A 19,527-nucleotide genomic window follows, 5' to 3' on the forward strand; every position below is an offset into this window, starting at 1 on the left:
TTTAGCATCTCTTTTGGAGATGGTCTAAGACCATCTTCAAAGGAAATGTCAAATTTTGAACCTAAAATTTAAATTTGACAGCTTATGTGGCATTTTGACATATTTTTATGTTTTTCTCTCCACCCGATATGTCAAATTAAATTATTATTTTTTCTTAATTTATGTCTTATACTTTAAATATGTATAATTAAAATACATCAACACTATATTTGATTTACCATGTCTTGCTGAGTTGCGCTACTTTGGTTATGCTCATATAAAGTGGCAAGACATGCAGAAAATCTATTCGCCTCCTTCTGGATTTTTTGCCATCGTTGAGACAACATTCGGGCAGTACGATTAGTCGTTTACTCTCGAACCACTTGTTTGGTACTGATTAAAAAAGAAGAAATAGGTAGTGTTTTAAACCAACACTATCGATTAACAATCAAACAATAAATGACATTAAAATATTAATAGAAGACATTTAATAATTAGTATTTTTTTTTTGAATTTGTTATCAAAATTGACAGCAAGCTCATTTGCTGCTATTTCATGTCATGTCACATAGAATTTGACATTTCGGTTGAAAGATTGTCTCTTTTTACTGTTATAATTTATGTGGATGATTTGACGTTTTTTTTGAAGATACTCTAATGGTTCCGAATTCAATTCTCCTCTCATTTGTTAAACCTTGAATTACAAAATTTGACAAGTTTGGATTGTGTCAACAACTTGTTTGATTCGGCCAGCATTTGTTAAAAATCTTGTACTTTTTTTTTTTTTTTGGGAAAGAAATCTTGTACTTTTGAGCTCACAAATTTGACGAGTGTCCCAATTTGTCATAGCAAAAGCAGGCACGCGGTCCACACCCGAAAAGCCCTCCCTTCTCATTTGGTTTGTTTTCCCGCATCATCCAACACTTTGACTCGGCCCCTCTCTCTCCCCTCTTCGTCCTCTCTACCAAACCCTAACCCCCAAGTTCCATCTCCCCCCCGGCCGATCAATCAAACCCAAATCCCCCCAATCGGACCCCAGCCCGACCCAATTCACCTCCGATTGCCTCCAATTCCACTCCCACCCGACCCATTTCTTCAAAATTCCAGCCATGCCCAAGACTCCCGAAGCTTCGCGGGATTAATATAATGATCGAATCGTTGAAGCACCGTACGAATTCATTTTATGGGTTTGAGCAATGCCGGAGCTTCGCAGAGGAGTCCGCCGAGGCCGTGCTAGGGTAGCGAGCAAGCCCTCCGACCCACCGCCGCGGTCGCGGAGGACGCGTGCCACCGTCGCCAGAGAAGCCGCCGCCGAGGCCGTGGTGAGGCCCAGGACGAGGTTGGCTGTGAGGAAATTGAAAGAAGAGGAGAAGCAGGAGCCGGTGCCGGTGCTGGAGGAAGACCCTGTGATTGTGATATCGGTGAAAGACTCTGATTCGGAAGGCAGTAAGGGAGAAGAAAAAGTCGAGGAAGATAAGAAAGCTGTGATGGCTGACGATAGTGGTGGCCTGAGTGCTAATAAGGCTGCTGGGCAAGAAGAAGAGGGCAGTACTGCGCCTTTCCCTGAAAAGGTAGCCATTTTTTCTTGCTATTTCGATGCGTTCGGTCATGGTTTTTCCTTTAAGTTGGGAACTTGGGTGGTATTGCTGCTGATGATTGCGTTTTCTGTTATTTTTTATTTATTTTTTAATTGTTGTTCTTTGATTGTTCAATTTATTGGTAGTGGACTATATTCATTGGTTTTGGAAGCATTTATTGTGTTTAGTTTGATGTTCTTGTGAGAATTTGACCCTAATCAGTTAGTTCCCTTTTTGGGACCAGTAAAGGAAAGATTTTTTTTCAGTGCGAGGATCACCGGTGTGTTACAAATCTATTCGTGTTATAACATGTGTTCACCCCTAATCTAACACATGAATTAGTAACACCACTTGCCAGTGTGGTAGTCATACTCGAAAGTTTCTGCGAGTAAAGTGGGTATCTTTAGTTTAATACTTGTCTGCTATGCTTTGTGCATGCACCTAGTCGGGTTAATTTGGTGGTATTTAAAAGAATTCTTCAGATTGGTGTAACTTAATGATACATTTGATTGTAACAATTTAAAATTTCATAATAAAAAGGATTAGATTTTGTGTCAACTTTGTTATGTTTAGTAATATGGTGTTATGTGTTCTGCTTTTTCAGGTTCAAGTAGGAGGGTCACCACTCTATAAGGTAGAAAGGAAGCTGGGAAAAGGTGGCTTTGGTCAAGTGTTTGTTGGCCGTCGTGTTACGGGTGGAGTTGATCGTTTAAGTGGTGCTGGTGCTATTGAGGTAAGTTCCAAATTTTCTTATGTTGAAAGAAGGCTGTACCGTATAAACTTTATTATTTTATCAGTAATTGTCCTCATGGATTTATTTCTGAATTTTGTATCAGGTAGCACTTAAATTCGAGCACAGAAACAGCAAAGGCTGTACTTATGGTCCTCCATATGAGTGGCAAGTTTACAAGTGGGTCCTTTTCTTCCTATTAGATTTACAGTTTTTCCATTGTTATTTCTCAGGGTGATGTGATTTGGTGCATTACAGTATATTGCATATAGACCCACTTTTGCTAATTAATTGGTCATTTCTTATTATTGAACAGCACGCTTGGTGGTAGTCATGGTGTGCCGAAAGTACATTATAAAGGAAAGCAAGGAGACTATTATGTTATGGTATGAACTTTCTTATCTCTTGCGTCATTCCCTTTCCAATAACTGGTTGAAGTTTCTTGTTTCCTTGTACCAAATACGTTTCTTGTTTCCTTGTACCAAATACGTTTCTTGTTTCTATATACGCAGGTTATGGACATGCTAGGGCCTAGTTTATGGGATGTATGGAATTCTTCAGGGCAAATGTGAGTATTTAAGATTATTATCCCCTTTTATCCAGACCTTCTTCTTTATGATTATCCATTCATTTACTGTTATCTTTAGATGCAAAAGCTGAATATATCGTTCAGTCAGCCGAAAATTCCAGTTTTAAGTCTTTTCTCTGTGTATTCTGTGGGGTCTGAATGGAGGAAAATCTGAACCAATTTGTTTTGAGTCATGATTTTAAGGATTACCCTAAAGTTAACTTTAAGATGCTAGGGAATAGAAAGCTTGAGTTATGTGAAGGTTTATGGCTTTTGATTTAATCTGTGGGTATCTGTTCTTAACTGATTTTGATTTTACGTGGAAGAGCATGTGCATGTGTTTCTAACTTTTGACTTAAGCTTTTGAAAGATTTATTCTTATATTTTGTTGTTTGTGTTTGAATGAGCACAGAATGTCTGCAGAAATGGTGGCTTGCATAGCTGTCGAGTCCTTATCAATTCTAGAGAAGATGCACTCAAGAGGGTATGTGAATGAGTTGCTGACAATTTTATTCACTTACTGGTGTTTGTTGTCCCAATCTTTTTGTCTTACTATGAGTGAATTTTCTTCAATCCTTTTGTTTAAAGAGAACAAATTCCTTATTAGATTTCTAACGCAATTTCAAATCATGACTTGTTGACATTAGCTATGTGCATGGAGATGTAAAGCCCGAAAACTTTTTACTTGGTCAGCCATCTACAGCTCAGGAGAAGAAGTTGTTTCTTGTTGACCTTGGATTAGGTGTGTAAATTTATTTCATCTATGGCTTGTCTCGCGTTGTTTCATTTACTTCCATTTCTTATGTCTTCATCACCTGATTTTGCAGCGACAAAGTGGAAAGACACTAGTGGGGGGCATGTTGATTATGATCAACGTCCTGATATGTTTAGGTACACTAATATCTGCATTTTTTGGGCTAATAGTATTCACTAGAATTTTTATCTTTGGCCTTAAACCCTTTCTATGTTCCACTTCCAGAGGAACTGTGCGATATGCTAGTGTTCATGCTCATCTGGGAAGAACTGCTAGCAGAAGAGATGATCTTGAATCTCTTGCTTATACACTTATTTTTCTCCACCGAGGGAGGTTACCATGGCAGGGCTATCAGGTACATTATAGGATTAAGTTTAGAGTCTGCTTTACTCCTTCTAATTGTGTTTTTTATCTGAACTATACTTGCTCCTGTTTCAGGGTGATAACAAATCTTTCCTAGTTTGCAAAAAGAAGATGGCAACATCCCCTGAAATGCTGTGCTGCTTCTGCCCCCCACCTCTGAGACAATTTCTTGAGGTCGTGGTGAACATGAAATTTGATGAAGAGCCTAACTATTCGAAATTAATATCTTTGTTTGAGGGCTTGATTGGATCAAATCCTGCTGTAAGGCCGATTAAAACTGATGGTGCTCAAAAGGTAACTTTAGTTACATTGTAATATATAAAGTTTCTTTTTGTTTGTCCATTGGGATTGTAAACTTATTTACTATGATTTTTTTTCAGATTATCAGTCAGGTTGGCCAGAAACGGGGTAGATTGAATATTGAGGAAGATGATGATGGGCAGCCAAGAAAGAAGGTTCGGCTAGGAGTACCTGCCACCCAATGGATTTCAGTTTACAATGCTCGGGTGCCGATGAAACAGAGGTAGAAACTCATTTTGCAATGTTGTACACTTTGTCTAATGTTGTACCTTTTTCCTCTCTGTTGGTAGATAGTGGAGTTTAATTCTTTCCTTGCAGATCAAAGGTATCTTGATCCAAACTTGAAATGGAAAGGATGATTAGAATGAGAATTCCTGACTGCAATTTTCCTCATGGCTTGCTCATCTTTTATTACTAGGTATCATTACAATGTTGCTGATGCGAGGTTGGCGCAGCATGTGGAGAGAGGGATTGCAGATGGTCTGCTTATAAGTTGTGTCTCATCTTGTTCTAATCTCTGGGCACTTATTATGGACGCTGGAACCAATTTTACTAACCAAGTTTATGAGCTCTCCCCCTTCTTCTTGCACAAGGTGGATTTGTATTTCCATGCGTGTTTATATTCATATAAGATATTATACTCAAAAAAATTGACAGACTTCTTGTTCCAATTGGACAGGAATGGATCATGGAACAATGGGAGAAGAACTATTACATTAGTTCTATTGCTGGTGCTAATAATGGAAGTTCCCTTGTGGTGATGTCCAAAGGTATGCTGCTTTTGTGATTAGTTGGGGCATGATCTGTGAAGTTTAATTGTGTCAATTAATAAAGCTGCATGATGCATTTGTGTTTGTATCTGACACTACTGTATTTGTATTGGACATTCATGTTTTGAGTCTCTTGACACAGGTTTTTTTTAATTAAATATCGATAACGAGTCATGTTTTCTTCTTATGAAGAGGATCTTGTCATTTTGTAATCTGAAATTAGTAGACAGCATTTGTACTTGCAAATTTGAAAATCCACATCAATTTAATTCATTTTCAGTCACTAAATTATTCAACTGTAACCCTAATGGTGCAGGAACTCAGTATACGCAACAGTCTTACAAAGTAAGTGATTCTTTCCCCTTCAAGTGGATAAATAAGAAGTGGAGAGAAGGATTTCATGTGACCTCAATGGCAACTGCTGGGAGCCGGTGGGGTGTTGTTATGTCTCGCAATGCGGGCTTCAGTGATCAGGTGAGCTGTGACTGTCTTATTAGCACTATCTTCTGTTCGCTGTGGGGTTTAGGCCATTTATGGAGCATCCAACTTTTTGACCCGAGTTTAAAACAAGTGGATCCTGGTTATGGCAAAGAGATATGCAACTTCATTATGTATTAATATGCGATCAGTAGCATTTCATGAAAGCGAACATGTGACTTTGCACTTATTTCTGTTTTCTGGTTTTCGACTTGGTGTCCAACGTCTCATTTGCCATTTTGTTTTTGTAGGTTGTGGAACTTGATTTTCTCTATCCGAGTGAAGGCATCCACAGACGTTGGGATGGTGGTTTCCGCATAACATCAACAGCTGCAACTTGGGACCAAGCAGCTCTTATCTTGAGTGTTCCGAAGCGCAAACCTGGTGATGAAACTCAGGAGACGTTGCGTACATCTCAATTTCCAAGCACACATGTGAAGGTCTGAAATAATAGTTCAATTTGGGTTTAGATTTATCTTTTCTAGTCGCATAATTATAGTAGATTACTGACATCCTCACTAAATTCTGGTCTTCTTATGAACAGGAAAAATGGGCAAAGAATCTGTATCTCGCTTGTTTGTGTTACGGGCGCACTGTATCTTGATTCCCGTGTAACTATCAGGAATTGGTAAGTCGATATTTGTAGACGACTTGGTTTTTCTTTTTCTCCCTCCCGGGGTCAATATATTTTGGAAGAAGAATTTGTTGAACGAGAGGAGTTAGCTGCAGCCGCTCAGTTTCTGTGTACGATAAAATGTTTTATAAGCCGTACAGTTGGCTTTTGTTTCAGGGTTGTCTTTGAAGTTAATTATGTAGTGCTCTTTCCCTCGTTTGTTCTTTCTCCTGTTACAATGCAAGATGCGCAGCTCTTTGCTCCTCCAAACCGTGATTCATATCGTGCACGTAAGACCTATTGCTGTGATTAGGGCGTGTCGCGGTTCGGTTTAGGCCTTAAACTGCACATGGATCTGTTTTAACTCAACGGCCTCGATTGTTTTGGTTGAGACCTCAATCAGGTGGCAAAACTCAAGAAGGGGATCCAATCAAGCTCCCGGTTTGTCACTTTTGTTTCAACTCATGAGCTGCACAACGAACTAATATAACATTGCGGCGGCTTGGATCGCTCTGGTTTGGAACTCAAGCCGGTAGCGTGATTAATCCAAACAAATCAAACTTCGTGACCGGTTTGATTTTGTTGTTTCAGTTCATAATCAATTGAGTGCTATCTACAATAATAAAGGAGACGGTACCAAATTGCATAACCTTTACAATGAAATTGAAAGCAGTTTTACCATTTATTAAGCCACAAATGTATTTTTAATAGAATATTTAAACTGAAAACATAAAACTAAGTGGACAAAAACTGGAGTGGGGCCTAAAACATTACCAAAATGGGACTCAATTCACAAAAATATCAACAAAAAATCTTTACATGAATTCAACACCTCACAATGAGGTGAAGGCGAAATCAAATACATTTACCATTGAAGATGAAGAATTTGAGAGCAAGAAATATAGGCTTAGTTTAGGGGGTTTTCAAACAGGGCTAACCCGAACATAACCAATTGTCATTTGGTTTCATTTGGTTAAAATTATACTTTTTCACCGTAAAAAACTAAATTGGTTTGGTTTAACCGGTTTGAACAATTCAGTCGCTTGTTAACTTTTGTCCAGGGCAGTGCATGTAGATTTAGATTATTAAGTGATCTTTTGTTTCCTAAATTCTGATGAATTAAATCGAATCTTGTAAATTAATCCCCTCAAGAACATAAAAGATGGAAATAAAAATCTTGTAAAACTTGAAAGAAGGGAGAAAAAGAGAGATATAACATCTAGGGAGGGAGGGACCAAAATGGAAAGACAAAACTGAAAGAGGAGGATGTAGGGTCCCACCCAGTCGCACTGGAGAAGAAGATGATAAATAAGAGTATCCTGCTAAGACACATGGACACACCAGAGAGACAGAGAGAGAGAGGGTGATGGCTTCTTCTTCTTCCTCTCATCTCTCAGCCATCCCACTTCGCCTCTCCAAATCCTCTTCTCCATGCCACTGTAAGCTCTCTCTCTGTCGCTCTCTCTCTAAAACTTGAGTGCCCATTAACGAACTTTGCTGCCGATTTCTCGTAATTTCCATGCATATGGTAATACAAAGTAGCTTTCTTTATTTTGCCTTATCTCTTTCTTCATAGTATGTACGAGTTCCTGCTTCCTTTGTTTCTCGCTATGCGTATATTAACTGCTTTATTAACGGTCACTCAACTCATAGTTTTCAGCTAATCAGCTTGCTTTACCAAATTTATTGCTAACTACTTGGTTTTGCTTTGTCTCTAATGCTGCGTATTCATTTTTGGGTGTATAATCTTAATTACGGGAAAATTTGAAAGAACAAGGAAAACCAAATTACATGAAACAATAAAATTTTGACGAAGAAAGTAATGATGGGGTTTTTTCTGTTCTATGTCGTTTTTTTGTTCAAAAGTTTCGAAATTGGTCTTAATCTGAGTAGGGGTCCACTGATTGGCTATTTGTATCGATTTTCCGAGTGAAGAGATTTTACATGGGATTTGTTTTCCTTTCTGGCACTAAAGATTTGAGAAATTGAAATTCTGTGACAAAAATTAAGGTAATATCATGAAATCATAAATCTTTACTTCCACTCAGAATGCACTGGGAGATCCTTTTTAACTCCAGAACCCGATATCCGGTGATAGTATGTGCCCCTTCATAAAAGAAGGAAGACAAGATGGATCTAGACTTCTGAGTACTCAAATTGTGCTTTTGGAGTCATAGCCAGTGAACATTTTGATTTTTAACTCTCATTCCGTAATGTAGCACCCAACTGTTGTGAAAATTAGATTCATGTCTTTGAATCTTTTGTCACTAATGGATGAAGGGAAATGATTTTAACTTTCATTTGTATGTCCAAAACTTGGCAGTCAACTCAAAGTCTGTTGGGTTTCATGTAAGAGCGAATCTTGAGAATAAGGGCAGCAGTCCGGGGGACTCAGAACACTCATCTCAACCATCGAAGGTAGGGATCTTTCGTTAGATTTAAGTATCTAGTTGATTATTAGTGATTACAATAGTTTATTTGACTTTGAAGGTATGCTTGATTCAAAGAAATTATGGCCACTGTCTATGGCTTCAAAGTGCAGCTAGAACTGAATTCATGCTCTTAATGGTTCTACTTAAAGTTAACGTTTCTAGTATTTTGTTGAAGGCAATCTTTTCCATGATTTCCTCCGCTGCGAAACGGCCTCAACTTTGCTTGATATATTGGTTTTCTGAAAAATCAACTTGTGTAGATTACTGTTACCAATTGGAATTTTTGAAACAAAATTATCATTTAGCTATAAAGTATCGTAAAATTTGATATTTAGTGGATTTTTCAACAATAAGATAAAGTTACAAAGATTCAGTGACCACAGGAACCTCAAGTCTCAATCTCTCGGCGATTGTGTCTCACATGTCTATGTTCAACCGCTGCTTTGATAAGCAATTCTGCAACCACTTCTGCTCCAAAGGCACTTGCACTGGATGGAAACGATAGACCTGGTTGTCGGAATTGTGGGGGAAGTGGCGCTGTGCTTTGTAAGTATAATTTTTCATCTAGGATTTCTACGCCCAAAATTCTTGTGTACAGATGAATGTGCAAATATTGTTGGTCCTGAGGCTCAGCTAGAAAAGCAACTTCAGCGTTCAAATTTGTTTCTGAACTATTTCAAATAGTGATTTTTGTTTGTTTAACTACAAGTTCTTATTTTTCTTTTGGAAAGTATGAGCTCCTGTGTTCTTTGGCCTTTTCTGTTGGCTCTTAGTTTTCTTTGAACAGTGTCGAGCTGATATTTTTGCTCGTTGGAGGAGAAACAGATTTGTTTTTTCCTCTTATATATTAGCTGTTTTATGTTAAAGAGTTTAGATGTAGATGTTTTCTTGGAGCATAAAGATTTCGTGAATGATAGCGTGCCATTGAAAAAGATCAGCTAGAACTGTATGCTACTTGGGTTTCGTTTTTCATGGAAATTAGTGTTTCTGTTACTTATGGTATGCCCTTCATCCACGAGATGTTAATTTGCTTTTCATTTAGGTGATATGTGTGGTGGTACAGGAAAATGGAAAGCTCTTAACAGAAAACGGGCTAAGGACGTGTACGAGTTTACTGAATGCCCAAACTGTTACGGTATTGTACTCATCATTAACACTCATATTTCTGTTTCAGCATATACTCCAAGATTGTTTCGTACTTACTATTTTTCGTTTCAATATTTCGAACTAGTTAAGCATTTCGTTCAAGGCAAAAATTCCACTTGGATTGTGTAAAATAAATAAATATACAGATGTAAAACTAAGAGCACTGTGTAGTTGATGCATTTTCTTTGATGAGTAATTCTCTGTTGTCGTAAACAGGACGCGGGAAGCTCGTGTGTCCGGTTTGTTTAGGGACTGGTGTACCGAACAACAAAGGTCTTCTCCGGAGACCTGATGCACAACAGTTACTCGATAAGATGTACAATGGCCGGCTTTTGCCAAATTCATAACAGAATCGTTCTGCATCAACGTGACCTCCCCACAAGAGAGTTGATTTCCGGCATTGTGACCGTTCGATTTTCCTGTACAATCATTTTAGAAGAGTTAAAAAGCTAAAGATGTATGTGAACCATATATATAGCCTTCCTTCCGCTATGTCGTAGCAGAGCTCCCATTTGCACACTATTTCCGCTTAATGGATGTCGATTTTATTACATCTCAATATATATTTTCGGTTTTAACAGAGCCTGTAGCTACGGACTGTTGTTCTGCAGACATTTTCTTTTCTCTTCACGCAGCGAAACAATTAAGAAGCTTATGGACACAAGCAGCATTGTATAACATCAACCGATGAACAACTTGCGTTTGTTTGTTCGTATACAAAGCTTACATGCATTGAAACTGTTCAACAAATGGTATGTGAAAGACAAACAGAGAGTTCCGCTCGATTTGCTTCCTAGAAGACTAAACTGCTCGTGCAGGGCACAATAGTTTCTCGAGCAAAAATGTAAAGGGCGCGCAGTCCCCAGTCTACTCTCCCGTTATTAAACTGACCTGAACGAAAGAGGAAATCATTTCCCGCAAAAAAGTAAATAGATTACTGCAGATATCGCTTCATCTTCCAACAGATAAACTCAAACACTTGGGATTGACCTTCGCAAAAGACAGTTAAAAGGCCTTCTCACAATGCCATTTGCCTACTTGGTATGGAAAAATGAGACGCGGAGAATCAGGGCTGAGTGTTCGGAAGCTTGACAAGTACAGAATGCTCCGGTTTGTGATCACATTCGAAGTCAAGATGAACAAATGCTCGCTCAACGTCGGGAAGTTTCTCGAGCTTTATCTGGAGGGTCTCTCCAATGGCATGTGCCTCTTTCAAGGGCAACTCCTCCGGGAGTTCAATGTCAACCTGTTTTAACAAATATAAAAGTTTTAATTAAAATAAAAAAACAAAATATAAAATTTCACCATCTATTTCTTGATATAGAATGCACTCTGCAGATGATACAGTTTAATTCCGTGATTTGTAAGGTTTGTGACAAGATTTCTGTCATGAAAATATAAGATCGACATTGCATATAATATGACTAACCTCTACGAAATAAAGAACACCAAATGTGTAAGCGCGAACTGTGTCAATACGCTTCACTTGAGGGTGCATTATGGTAATGTATGTCAGTTTTTGTAAGAATTCCGGAGGCGCTGATTGTCCCACGAGGGAAACTGCATGATGTCGATCCCATGTTAAGCACAAAACATTATGAACATTTTCAAATGTCTACTGTCAAGCATGATTTCAACTCATTTCAATAACATACTATCATGCACACTCAAGAAAACAGAAGAAAATTTTGTAAATTGATAACATGAAACGTATGATTTAAACGATTCTGACCCTATTTAAAATTCTTGTGTTTCATACGTGCTTATTTAACATTAGAAGCGGAAAACCCAGCTGATAGCATGACCAATAGTCATGTAAGGTTTATGTGAGATCAAAGGGCAAGGAAGAAAAGCTGGAAAATGTACCTGCATTTTCTAGAACAGTTCCGGACCAATTTGTAATCGTGTATATAGCAAGGATAATAGCACCAGCAGGATCAATCCACCACATAAACTTATCAGCAAGAACAGCAGCCACTAATCCTACTACGTTCGTTACCACATCAAAATAGTGATCCTGGTAATTGCATTCAAGGAAGTCATATAACATGAAAAAATAGAACTGAAATCCCGTAAAAAGAACTTGCTAAAAAGGAAGAAACATAAAACCTTTGCGTAAGCACGGACAATCTTGTTCCCTGAGGTCCTGCAGTATAACCAGAGTGCAAGTTTTACCATGGTGGCAAATATCATGATTGCGTACAACCACACCAATTGGTCCGAGGTCATCTTTTCCGTGGCATCACCGGTTATTAGTTGTTCTAAAGCCTGGATCAAGACCTGAAAACCTGTAATTAAGTGGAAGCGCATAAAAGTAAAGCCGGTTCGAAGTTTATATATGCAACATAGTCTAGTTTAATTATAAAGCTTTCTGCAAGCCTAATTGCATACCTTTTATGATACCGTTGTGACTCTAAGGCTCGTTCTTTTGAGCACATACATCAAGTACACTGGTATACTACCAAGAAATTTTCTAGGACTAAATAGTATTCACCTCAAAATTGTTATTTTTCCTGCAGATTAAAGTGTCATTGAGCACTCGAAATAAAATTTTCTTCGTTTTACTCTGACAAAAAGATATCTAAACCATATACTTCAATTACAATCCAGTCTTTATAGAAAACCGTCAATCAGATTATAAGAATTCAACGCGTTGCTCCTTGTTTATTTTGCCTAGGGTTTCCAAATGAGGAACATATGATCAAGCTCTGAATCATTCCGGTTCAACTTAGATTGGATTATTAGATATTTCTCATGATCTTTGATAGCCCCCACTATTGATCTGGACAAAAACCAGAGCGAAAGTTCGAAATAATGCAGAAAATTGGTTTCATTCTTCTAACATGTTGTTCAGCAAACAAAATGGAAGCTAAAAGGAAGATATAAGACAAATTCATCTGGCGAAGAAGTTGACAATATAACGCGGGGCAAGGGAGACAGGAAAAAGCAACGGAGGCTGAGGGCAATAAAAGGTATAGTGACATACCGAGTGTAGCCATGATAGCAGCAAAGATGATTATACCGACAGGCTGCACCCTCAATTTTCCGATGGGATATTTATAAATATTGATGTTCTTCATTGCCAGGTGAGTGAACCAAAGTATTCCACCGGCCATGAGATCGAGCAAAGAATCTAGAGTCGATGCAGCAATGGCTATCGATCCACTCTTTACAGTAGCATAGATCTACACATTCCAAAATTATTATCTTAGAAGTGTAAAATGCAAACATGAAATCGCAGACAAAATGTAATTTGTTTCAAACATATATTGCTTATGCTATCATATAAACGAACGAGATTTTCCGGGCGCAATTTTTAATGCAACTTGTAGCGCAAGTGATTAAGAGCGTTTAATCTTGAACCCGAGGTCTTGTGACAAATTAAGTACCTTAAGTCCCAAGAGAATTATATTGGCGTAGTTGGATATCTTCATTGCTCTTTCATGTTGTGCTTGTTCCTCGAAATCGTCCTCATCAACGCAGTCGGCTGCCACCGCGAAGTCAACCTCCTCAAAGGATTTAAGTGTTGCAAATTGGGCTTCATAGTATTCCTTTTCTCCTACAACATATATAGACCTTCCAGGATCAATAAATTGCTTGAAACAAACCAAATAAACTCACTCACACACAAAAACAATTCCAATTACAATTGTAGCTTCAAGAACAAATTGTACTACTCTGTTTGTTTGGAACAAATTGTACTACTCTGTTTGTTTGGTTGCTGAGAAAATGAAGGAAAATAAATCAAACATAGTTATCTTAAAACCAAACACCAAACTGTCTCTTGGTTCTTCAGAAATTGAAAGAAAAGCATAAAAAGATAACTCTTTCCCCAACCATTAACATTTTCCAACAGAATAACGAATTTTTCTTTCTACATTTTCCCAGTTGCCACAGAGAGACCTCGGTTCAAGGCGGAGGTACGAGAGAAGTCAATGTCGTCAGGAGACTCGGGGTCGATACCGGCACGGACCTTGTCAGGGAGCCTCGAAATGAAGTCGCTTCTGAGTGAGTTGTACGAGTTTCTTCGGCTCAGTCGCCGGCTGCGTCCGCCGCTGCCCAACAGCGGCGTTTTCACACCGGCCGTTTCCGATTTTTCCTCCATTCGAATGACCGGAATACTCCAACCCGATTCCGAATCAATCTCTCTGTGTCTGTCTCTCCACTTTTCTCTCTCTGCCTCTGGGTGAGAAGAAGAAGGAAGCAGATCTTAAAAGAACAGAGGAGGTGAGCTAACTGTAAATTGAATTTCGCACCAAATATTTATGTCTTAAAAAGGAAAAATTATCCCACAACGACACGTACGCACGCTTACTACGTTGTTCTGTACTAGGGCCCACCAGCCCATCTCTATGGGAGAGATGTAACACTAGTGTTGGCAAGTTCTATTTTTATTGAAGTGATACAAGGACTTGGATTGTCTGCCCTTCCATTTCGGTGTCATTCTCGTGCTCTCCTGTTTGTGTGGTTACGGTAAAGCCAAATTAACATTTTATATTACTATTTCTTTTTATTTTATTATTTTTATAAAAAAACAATATAAAATGTTGACGTGGCTTAACCGTGACCACACAAAACAGGAGGGCACGGGGTGGGCACCGAAATGGGAGGGCAGACAATCCAAGTCCGTGATACAAATATATAGTAAGACTATAATTACTTGTTTGTGGGGAATACGACGTCACATTTCTACTATCTTTCCAACAGAAATGAGACTCGCATGTACTGGTGGGCTCCATCGCTATTGAAGAGATTGTACAAATGTGATATGAGAAATGTGGTAAGAGTAGCATTACTCAAACACATATATGTTCTTTTAGAAAACCTTGGTAGTACATGAGAAATTTATTAATAACGAAAAAGAAGTGACACGTAGTCAGGAGGACATAAACATTACCTTCTAGAAACAAAAACAAAAAAAATACAAACAAAAGAGGAGGGACATGAGACCTAACCTCTCTAAAGTCAAACCTGGGGCGTTTGTTTGCCTTCACTAAATGGGACTGGACTGGACTAGCTGTTAGACTAATACTGTGTTTGTTCCATGCTGGGACTAACATTAATGAGACTAAAGGGGACTAGCATGGACAAAACCCTTCACTAAGAGGTCTTAGCGAGAACCCCCAATAACCATGGGACTAGCTAAGACTATCCTCTCTTGTCCTCGTCATGCTCAACAACCACTCCCGATAGACTCCTCATCATCTCCGGTCACCTAGATCATAATAAAATATTAATAATTTATATATTAAATAATATAATATTAGAATTTGTTATTATCCAGCTTCTTAGTCTAACACTGCACCAAACGCTTCACTAAGTTAGTCCAGCTTAGTCTAGTCTAAACCAATCCAGCTTAGTCCTTGAAGCTAGTCCAGTCCGAGATAGTCCGGCCCATGTCTAAACATGCAAAACAAGCCACCACTAGAAAAAAAAATAATCAAACATATATACATTGTCCATTAATTTTGATTAAATAACCAATTTCATAAATATGTAATGATACTCTCTACATTAAGATTTGATATCTTCAACAAAATTAGAAACCACGAACAAACTGACAGTTTTTAATTATTATCGGTCCCTTTATTTAATACAGTTAGATGATTAAATAATCTCTCGTTTGATTGCTATCGACATAAATGATCTTCAAATACTAAACCAGAAAATGAAATGTTTCGACTACAACATGTGGACAATATTCCAATAATAGGAAACAAATTAGGGCAACTCTATCTGTTTGGTCGCATGGCATGCCAACTGCTATTTAGAGGCAACAACTGATGAGTTTTATTATTCAATATATGGGTTTCTTTGTTTAATTATAAATTTGATGATGATTAACCTGATGTGGTTCAAATATTTTTTATTTAAAGGCTAATAATGTGTTTATTTCAACGGCTGAGAGACAGATGCAAATTATAAAATAGAAGGTTAAATAATGCTCCATATGGATACAAAGAACGTTAATAAGACACTCTTAAAATTGTAGAACTCTTCGTAGATTCTCTGTTATCTCATATTTTGACATAATATTTTATAATATTAGTACGAGAATTAACGTTAAACTGTGAAGTAATAAAAAAATTATAAAAAATCTCACTTTTAAAAGAATTATCTCAACTCTTAGCGATATATAAAGGCCTTGAATGCACATGCAGTGTATAGTAATGGCGTAGTCACTTGTAATGTTTGTCGTGTGTATATTATTATATACACACCACCCTAGATACTAAACCAATGTAAGGAGTAAGGACTGGCATACTGTAATCATGGCGTTCTATCCGTGGGAGAAATGTTAAGGGACTCTCTCATAAGTTCGATTTTTAAAAAATTATTTTCACCTCATGTTTTTGATATAATATTTTTTTAATATTAACATGAGAATTGATGTAAATTGTAAGGTGATAGAGAGCTTATTAAGAGTCGCACTATTGAAAAAATTCTTTTAACATTTCTCATATGTCAATATTGTAATGTCATATGTGGAGAAAGTTATTCACGTATTTATATGATTGACACGAGAAACTATGATGATACTGTGATACAAAAGTCCTAATGGTGAATATTATTCTAGCAGATACCTTTGCTTATAAGTTGTATGGGGATATTGGATTTTATGCTTGTTATTTTGTTGTTGTTGGAGCCTAGATATGACCTAATAACTCTAAGGCATTTCACGAGAATCCGATATATATATATATATATACACACACACACATGCTATGAGATGAAGAAACACCTTATTTTATTGTGTTGAACATAGCTGTTAATTATTGAGTATCTCATGTTGAAGATAACATAATCATTGTACTTATTAGCGTTTCAACAGACACCCGTGCTCTCACATTGAAAAATATAATAAAAAATTATATTGTAGCTCTCGTTTTGACAAATAATCAATTAGTTTTGAGTTAGTTGTTCGTACTTTAAACATAATAATAAAAAATTTTGAAGTATTTAATATAAGCAATCAAGCGCGCATGTATAACCTTAGTTAAAATGATCTTTATGATTGGTATAACTCCTTATTTTGATTTTTGTGATTTGGAATCGATAGAAGTGGTCCATGAGTTTGTCTAACATCAATCATCTTGATCATTCCGTAAAAAAATTGTGTTAAATAAAGACCAAAATGACAAAATACGCTCAATTTAATAAACAATTGGCCAAAATAATTTGACAAAAACTGAGAGTATTTTTGTCATTTTCTCTTATTTAACGGAGATTTTTCACGGAATGACCAAAATAATTGATGATGGATAAACTCAAGAACCAATTCTATCAATTTTTAATATCAAATACCAAAATAAGGAGTTATATCTAATTTTAGAAGTCATTTTGGTTAAAAAGCCTATGTAAGAATTGTGACAAGAATTGATGTGTCATGCACAGCCAGGCTCTATACGGCATCTAAAGAGATCGATTACCAACCAACGAGACTACGACCTAGTTTGGGAATGAGGTGCTTAAAAAAAAAGCAGCCATGAAAAAAAGCTGTGGGGGTTTTAGGTGTTTGGTAAACTGAAAAAAAAAAGGGCTTATTTTGGAAGCTGCTGTGAGAATAAGTTGAAATCAAAGGAAAAAGTTGAAGCTGCTATTTGTAGCTTTGGAAAACTAGCTTTTTTTCAAAGCACACGGAGCTACAATGCTTCTTTAATGAAAATACCCACTATTAGACTGTTTTTTTTTTTTTCCAAAAGCACTTTTACAAAAAAGTTTACCAAACACTCTGCTGATTTATTTCACAGCCGCTTATTCTCACAGCACAACCGCTTATTCTTACAGCAGTTTTTTTTCAAAGCACAACAATACCAAACCAGCCCACGACTACTGCATGATATTTATATAGGGTCTCCACGGGATTTATCCCTCGACTACCAAACAAAGAGACTATACTACTGCATGCATAATTAAGTAACTTTTGGGCACACTTAGAGGTGGCGTTTCGAGCCACTAACTCGATAAATTTCTCTACATAGTTGATAGCTTTGCGTTAATATTTGAGACATCACAATAATAATAAACTCGTTCCATAAAAATTTCTCTCCCACAAGCTAGCTTTCATCTAACTTCACATGCTGCCATGCATCTAATATGTTTATGTATTAGTTTTTTAAAATAAATGTCCAAATGCAAACTAGCGATCAAGAAAAGATTTTTTAGTATGTTCAAAATAAAGACACATATATATGTTGTATGTCATTATATAAATAGAGGAATACTTGAAAAAAAAAAAGAAAAAAAAATTTCAACTATATATAATAACATATGACGTAGCATCCGTGTTTCAAGCACATTAAAAAATCCCTCGCAATCAAGACAGTAGCGATGAATACAGATCGTGTCTTGTCATCTATTTTGTTTACGCATCATTATGAGCAAAAGAAAACGACATGCATATATCTTTGGTTTTTGGCTGCGTACGTAGTGCATGCGTATGAAGGGAAACATAAGATAGCATTGGTTTTTGGACTCTTCGGTGGGAATTGAACACACCCACCAAACCCTAAAACCCCCCCCCCTCCCCTACCTCCCTCCCTCCCATAACTACAACGGTATAATGATATTCTTCTTTACTTGTACACGTAATAAACATTTGAATAAATATGGCCACTTACTATTACGGTATAATGTTATTCCTCTTCACTTGTAAGTAAGAGACTTTCGTTTCAATTCTCACTAAATGTGAATTTGAACCATATTATTGTTAACTCATGTGAAATTAAATCTACATTCTCTTTTTTAATGTACATATTATCGTTTGTTAAAAAAAAAAAAAAAGCATTTGAACCAATAGAATATGCCACTTGGCATCCTATTAGCAAAACGAGGACTTTTCGATCAATGCATCATATTCTTAACGGTAATTGTACAATAAAATTAAAAAGATAATTCACATCTAGTGTTTAAATTGGGTGCAGAGTTATATAACATGAGTTTACTTGTACACGTAATAAACATTTGAATAAATATGGCCACTTACTATTACGGTATAATGTTATTCTTCTTTACTTGTAAGTAAGAGACTTTCGTTTCAATTCCCGCCAAATGTGAATTTGAATCATATTATTGTTAACTCATGTGAAATTAAATCTACATTCTCTTTTTTAGTGTACATATTATCGTTTGTTTAAAAAAAAAAAGCATTTGAACCAATAGAATATGCCACTTGGCATCCTATTAGCAAAACGAGGACTTTTCGATCAATGCATCATATTCTTAACAGTAATTGTACAATAAAATTAAAAAGATAATTCACATCTAGTGTTTAAATTGGGTGCAGAGTTATATAACATGAGTTTAAATAAAATTTTGTTATGCAATTTTTAGCACTAAGAAATAATTTTGATGTCCTCAAATGAATATTAAAAAAGAATGAAAACATAAAATGAAGAGTAATGTTATACTTATCACATATTTGTACTATCTTTCTAATAAAGGTAAGGTCCACAAACATATGTAAGTTTTATCTCTATTAGAGAGATGGTAAAAATTGTGGTACAAATATGAGATAAGAGTAGTATTTTTGTAAAATGAAAATTGAAAAATCTAAAATAATTTTGAATAATACTTACATAACTGTAATCGAAATAAAGAAGAGGAATTAAATTCCGATTACGAAGTATTCTTGTGTTTACTAAATAATAAAATAAAAAAAATGGGACCCTATGGATCTTAGAATTGGATTCCTCATTCCGAAGGAATTGGATTCCTAATTTCGGAGGAATGAAATTTCCTAGAAATAGGTAGTTATCCAATTCCGGGGATGCGGGGAATCGGAATGGAAACCTTTTCATGATGAAAAATAGCGCCACT

General features: G+C 36.7%; 3 protein-coding genes across 3 annotated transcripts; 2 read left to right on the forward strand and 1 right to left on the reverse strand.

Annotated features, from left to right (window-relative positions):
* The first annotated feature begins 853 nt into the window (after positions 1–853).
* On the forward strand, positions 854–6,349 carry LOC126588446 (casein kinase 1-like protein HD16). The gene is made up of 16 exons (XM_050253536.1): positions 854–1,549; positions 2,160–2,288; positions 2,392–2,465; positions 2,602–2,671; positions 2,798–2,853; positions 3,266–3,337; positions 3,501–3,595; positions 3,681–3,744; positions 3,833–3,962; positions 4,046–4,264; positions 4,351–4,493; positions 4,689–4,863; positions 4,950–5,040; positions 5,357–5,514; positions 5,769–5,957; positions 6,062–6,349. The coding sequence occupies exons 1-16, from the start codon at positions 1,175–1,177 to the stop codon at positions 6,119–6,121; spliced, it is 2,100 nt and encodes a 699-aa protein (XP_050109493.1). The 5' UTR covers positions 854–1,174; the 3' UTR covers positions 6,122–6,349.
* Positions 6,350–7,410: 1,061 nt separating this feature from the next.
* On the forward strand, positions 7,411–10,259 carry LOC126588466 (protein PHOTOSYSTEM I ASSEMBLY 2, chloroplastic-like). Its single transcript, XM_050253562.1, has 5 exons — positions 7,411–7,569; positions 8,454–8,548; positions 8,946–9,108; positions 9,605–9,697; positions 9,925–10,259. The coding sequence occupies exons 1-5, from the start codon at positions 7,497–7,499 to the stop codon at positions 10,053–10,055; spliced, it is 555 nt and encodes a 184-aa protein (XP_050109519.1). The 5' UTR covers positions 7,411–7,496; the 3' UTR covers positions 10,056–10,259.
* A 90-nt stretch (positions 10,260–10,349) lies between these two features.
* LOC126588453 (metal tolerance protein 4-like) lies at positions 10,350–13,950 on the reverse strand. Its single transcript, XM_050253544.1, has 7 exons — positions 13,612–13,950; positions 13,098–13,267; positions 12,695–12,893; positions 11,818–11,996; positions 11,575–11,725; positions 11,138–11,268; positions 10,350–10,954 (listed from the first exon to the last, which is right to left on the reverse strand). Exons 1-7 carry the CDS (start codon positions 13,811–13,813, stop codon positions 10,775–10,777), a joined length of 1,212 nt encoding a protein of 403 aa, XP_050109501.1. The 5' UTR covers positions 13,814–13,950; the 3' UTR covers positions 10,350–10,774.
* Between the last annotated feature and the right edge of the window lie 5,577 nt (positions 13,951–19,527).

This window comes from Malus sylvestris, chromosome 11, assembly GCF_916048215.2.
Source record: "Malus sylvestris chromosome 11, drMalSylv7.2, whole genome shotgun sequence".
Lineage (NCBI taxonomy): Eukaryota > Viridiplantae > Streptophyta > Magnoliopsida > Rosales > Rosaceae > Malus > Malus sylvestris.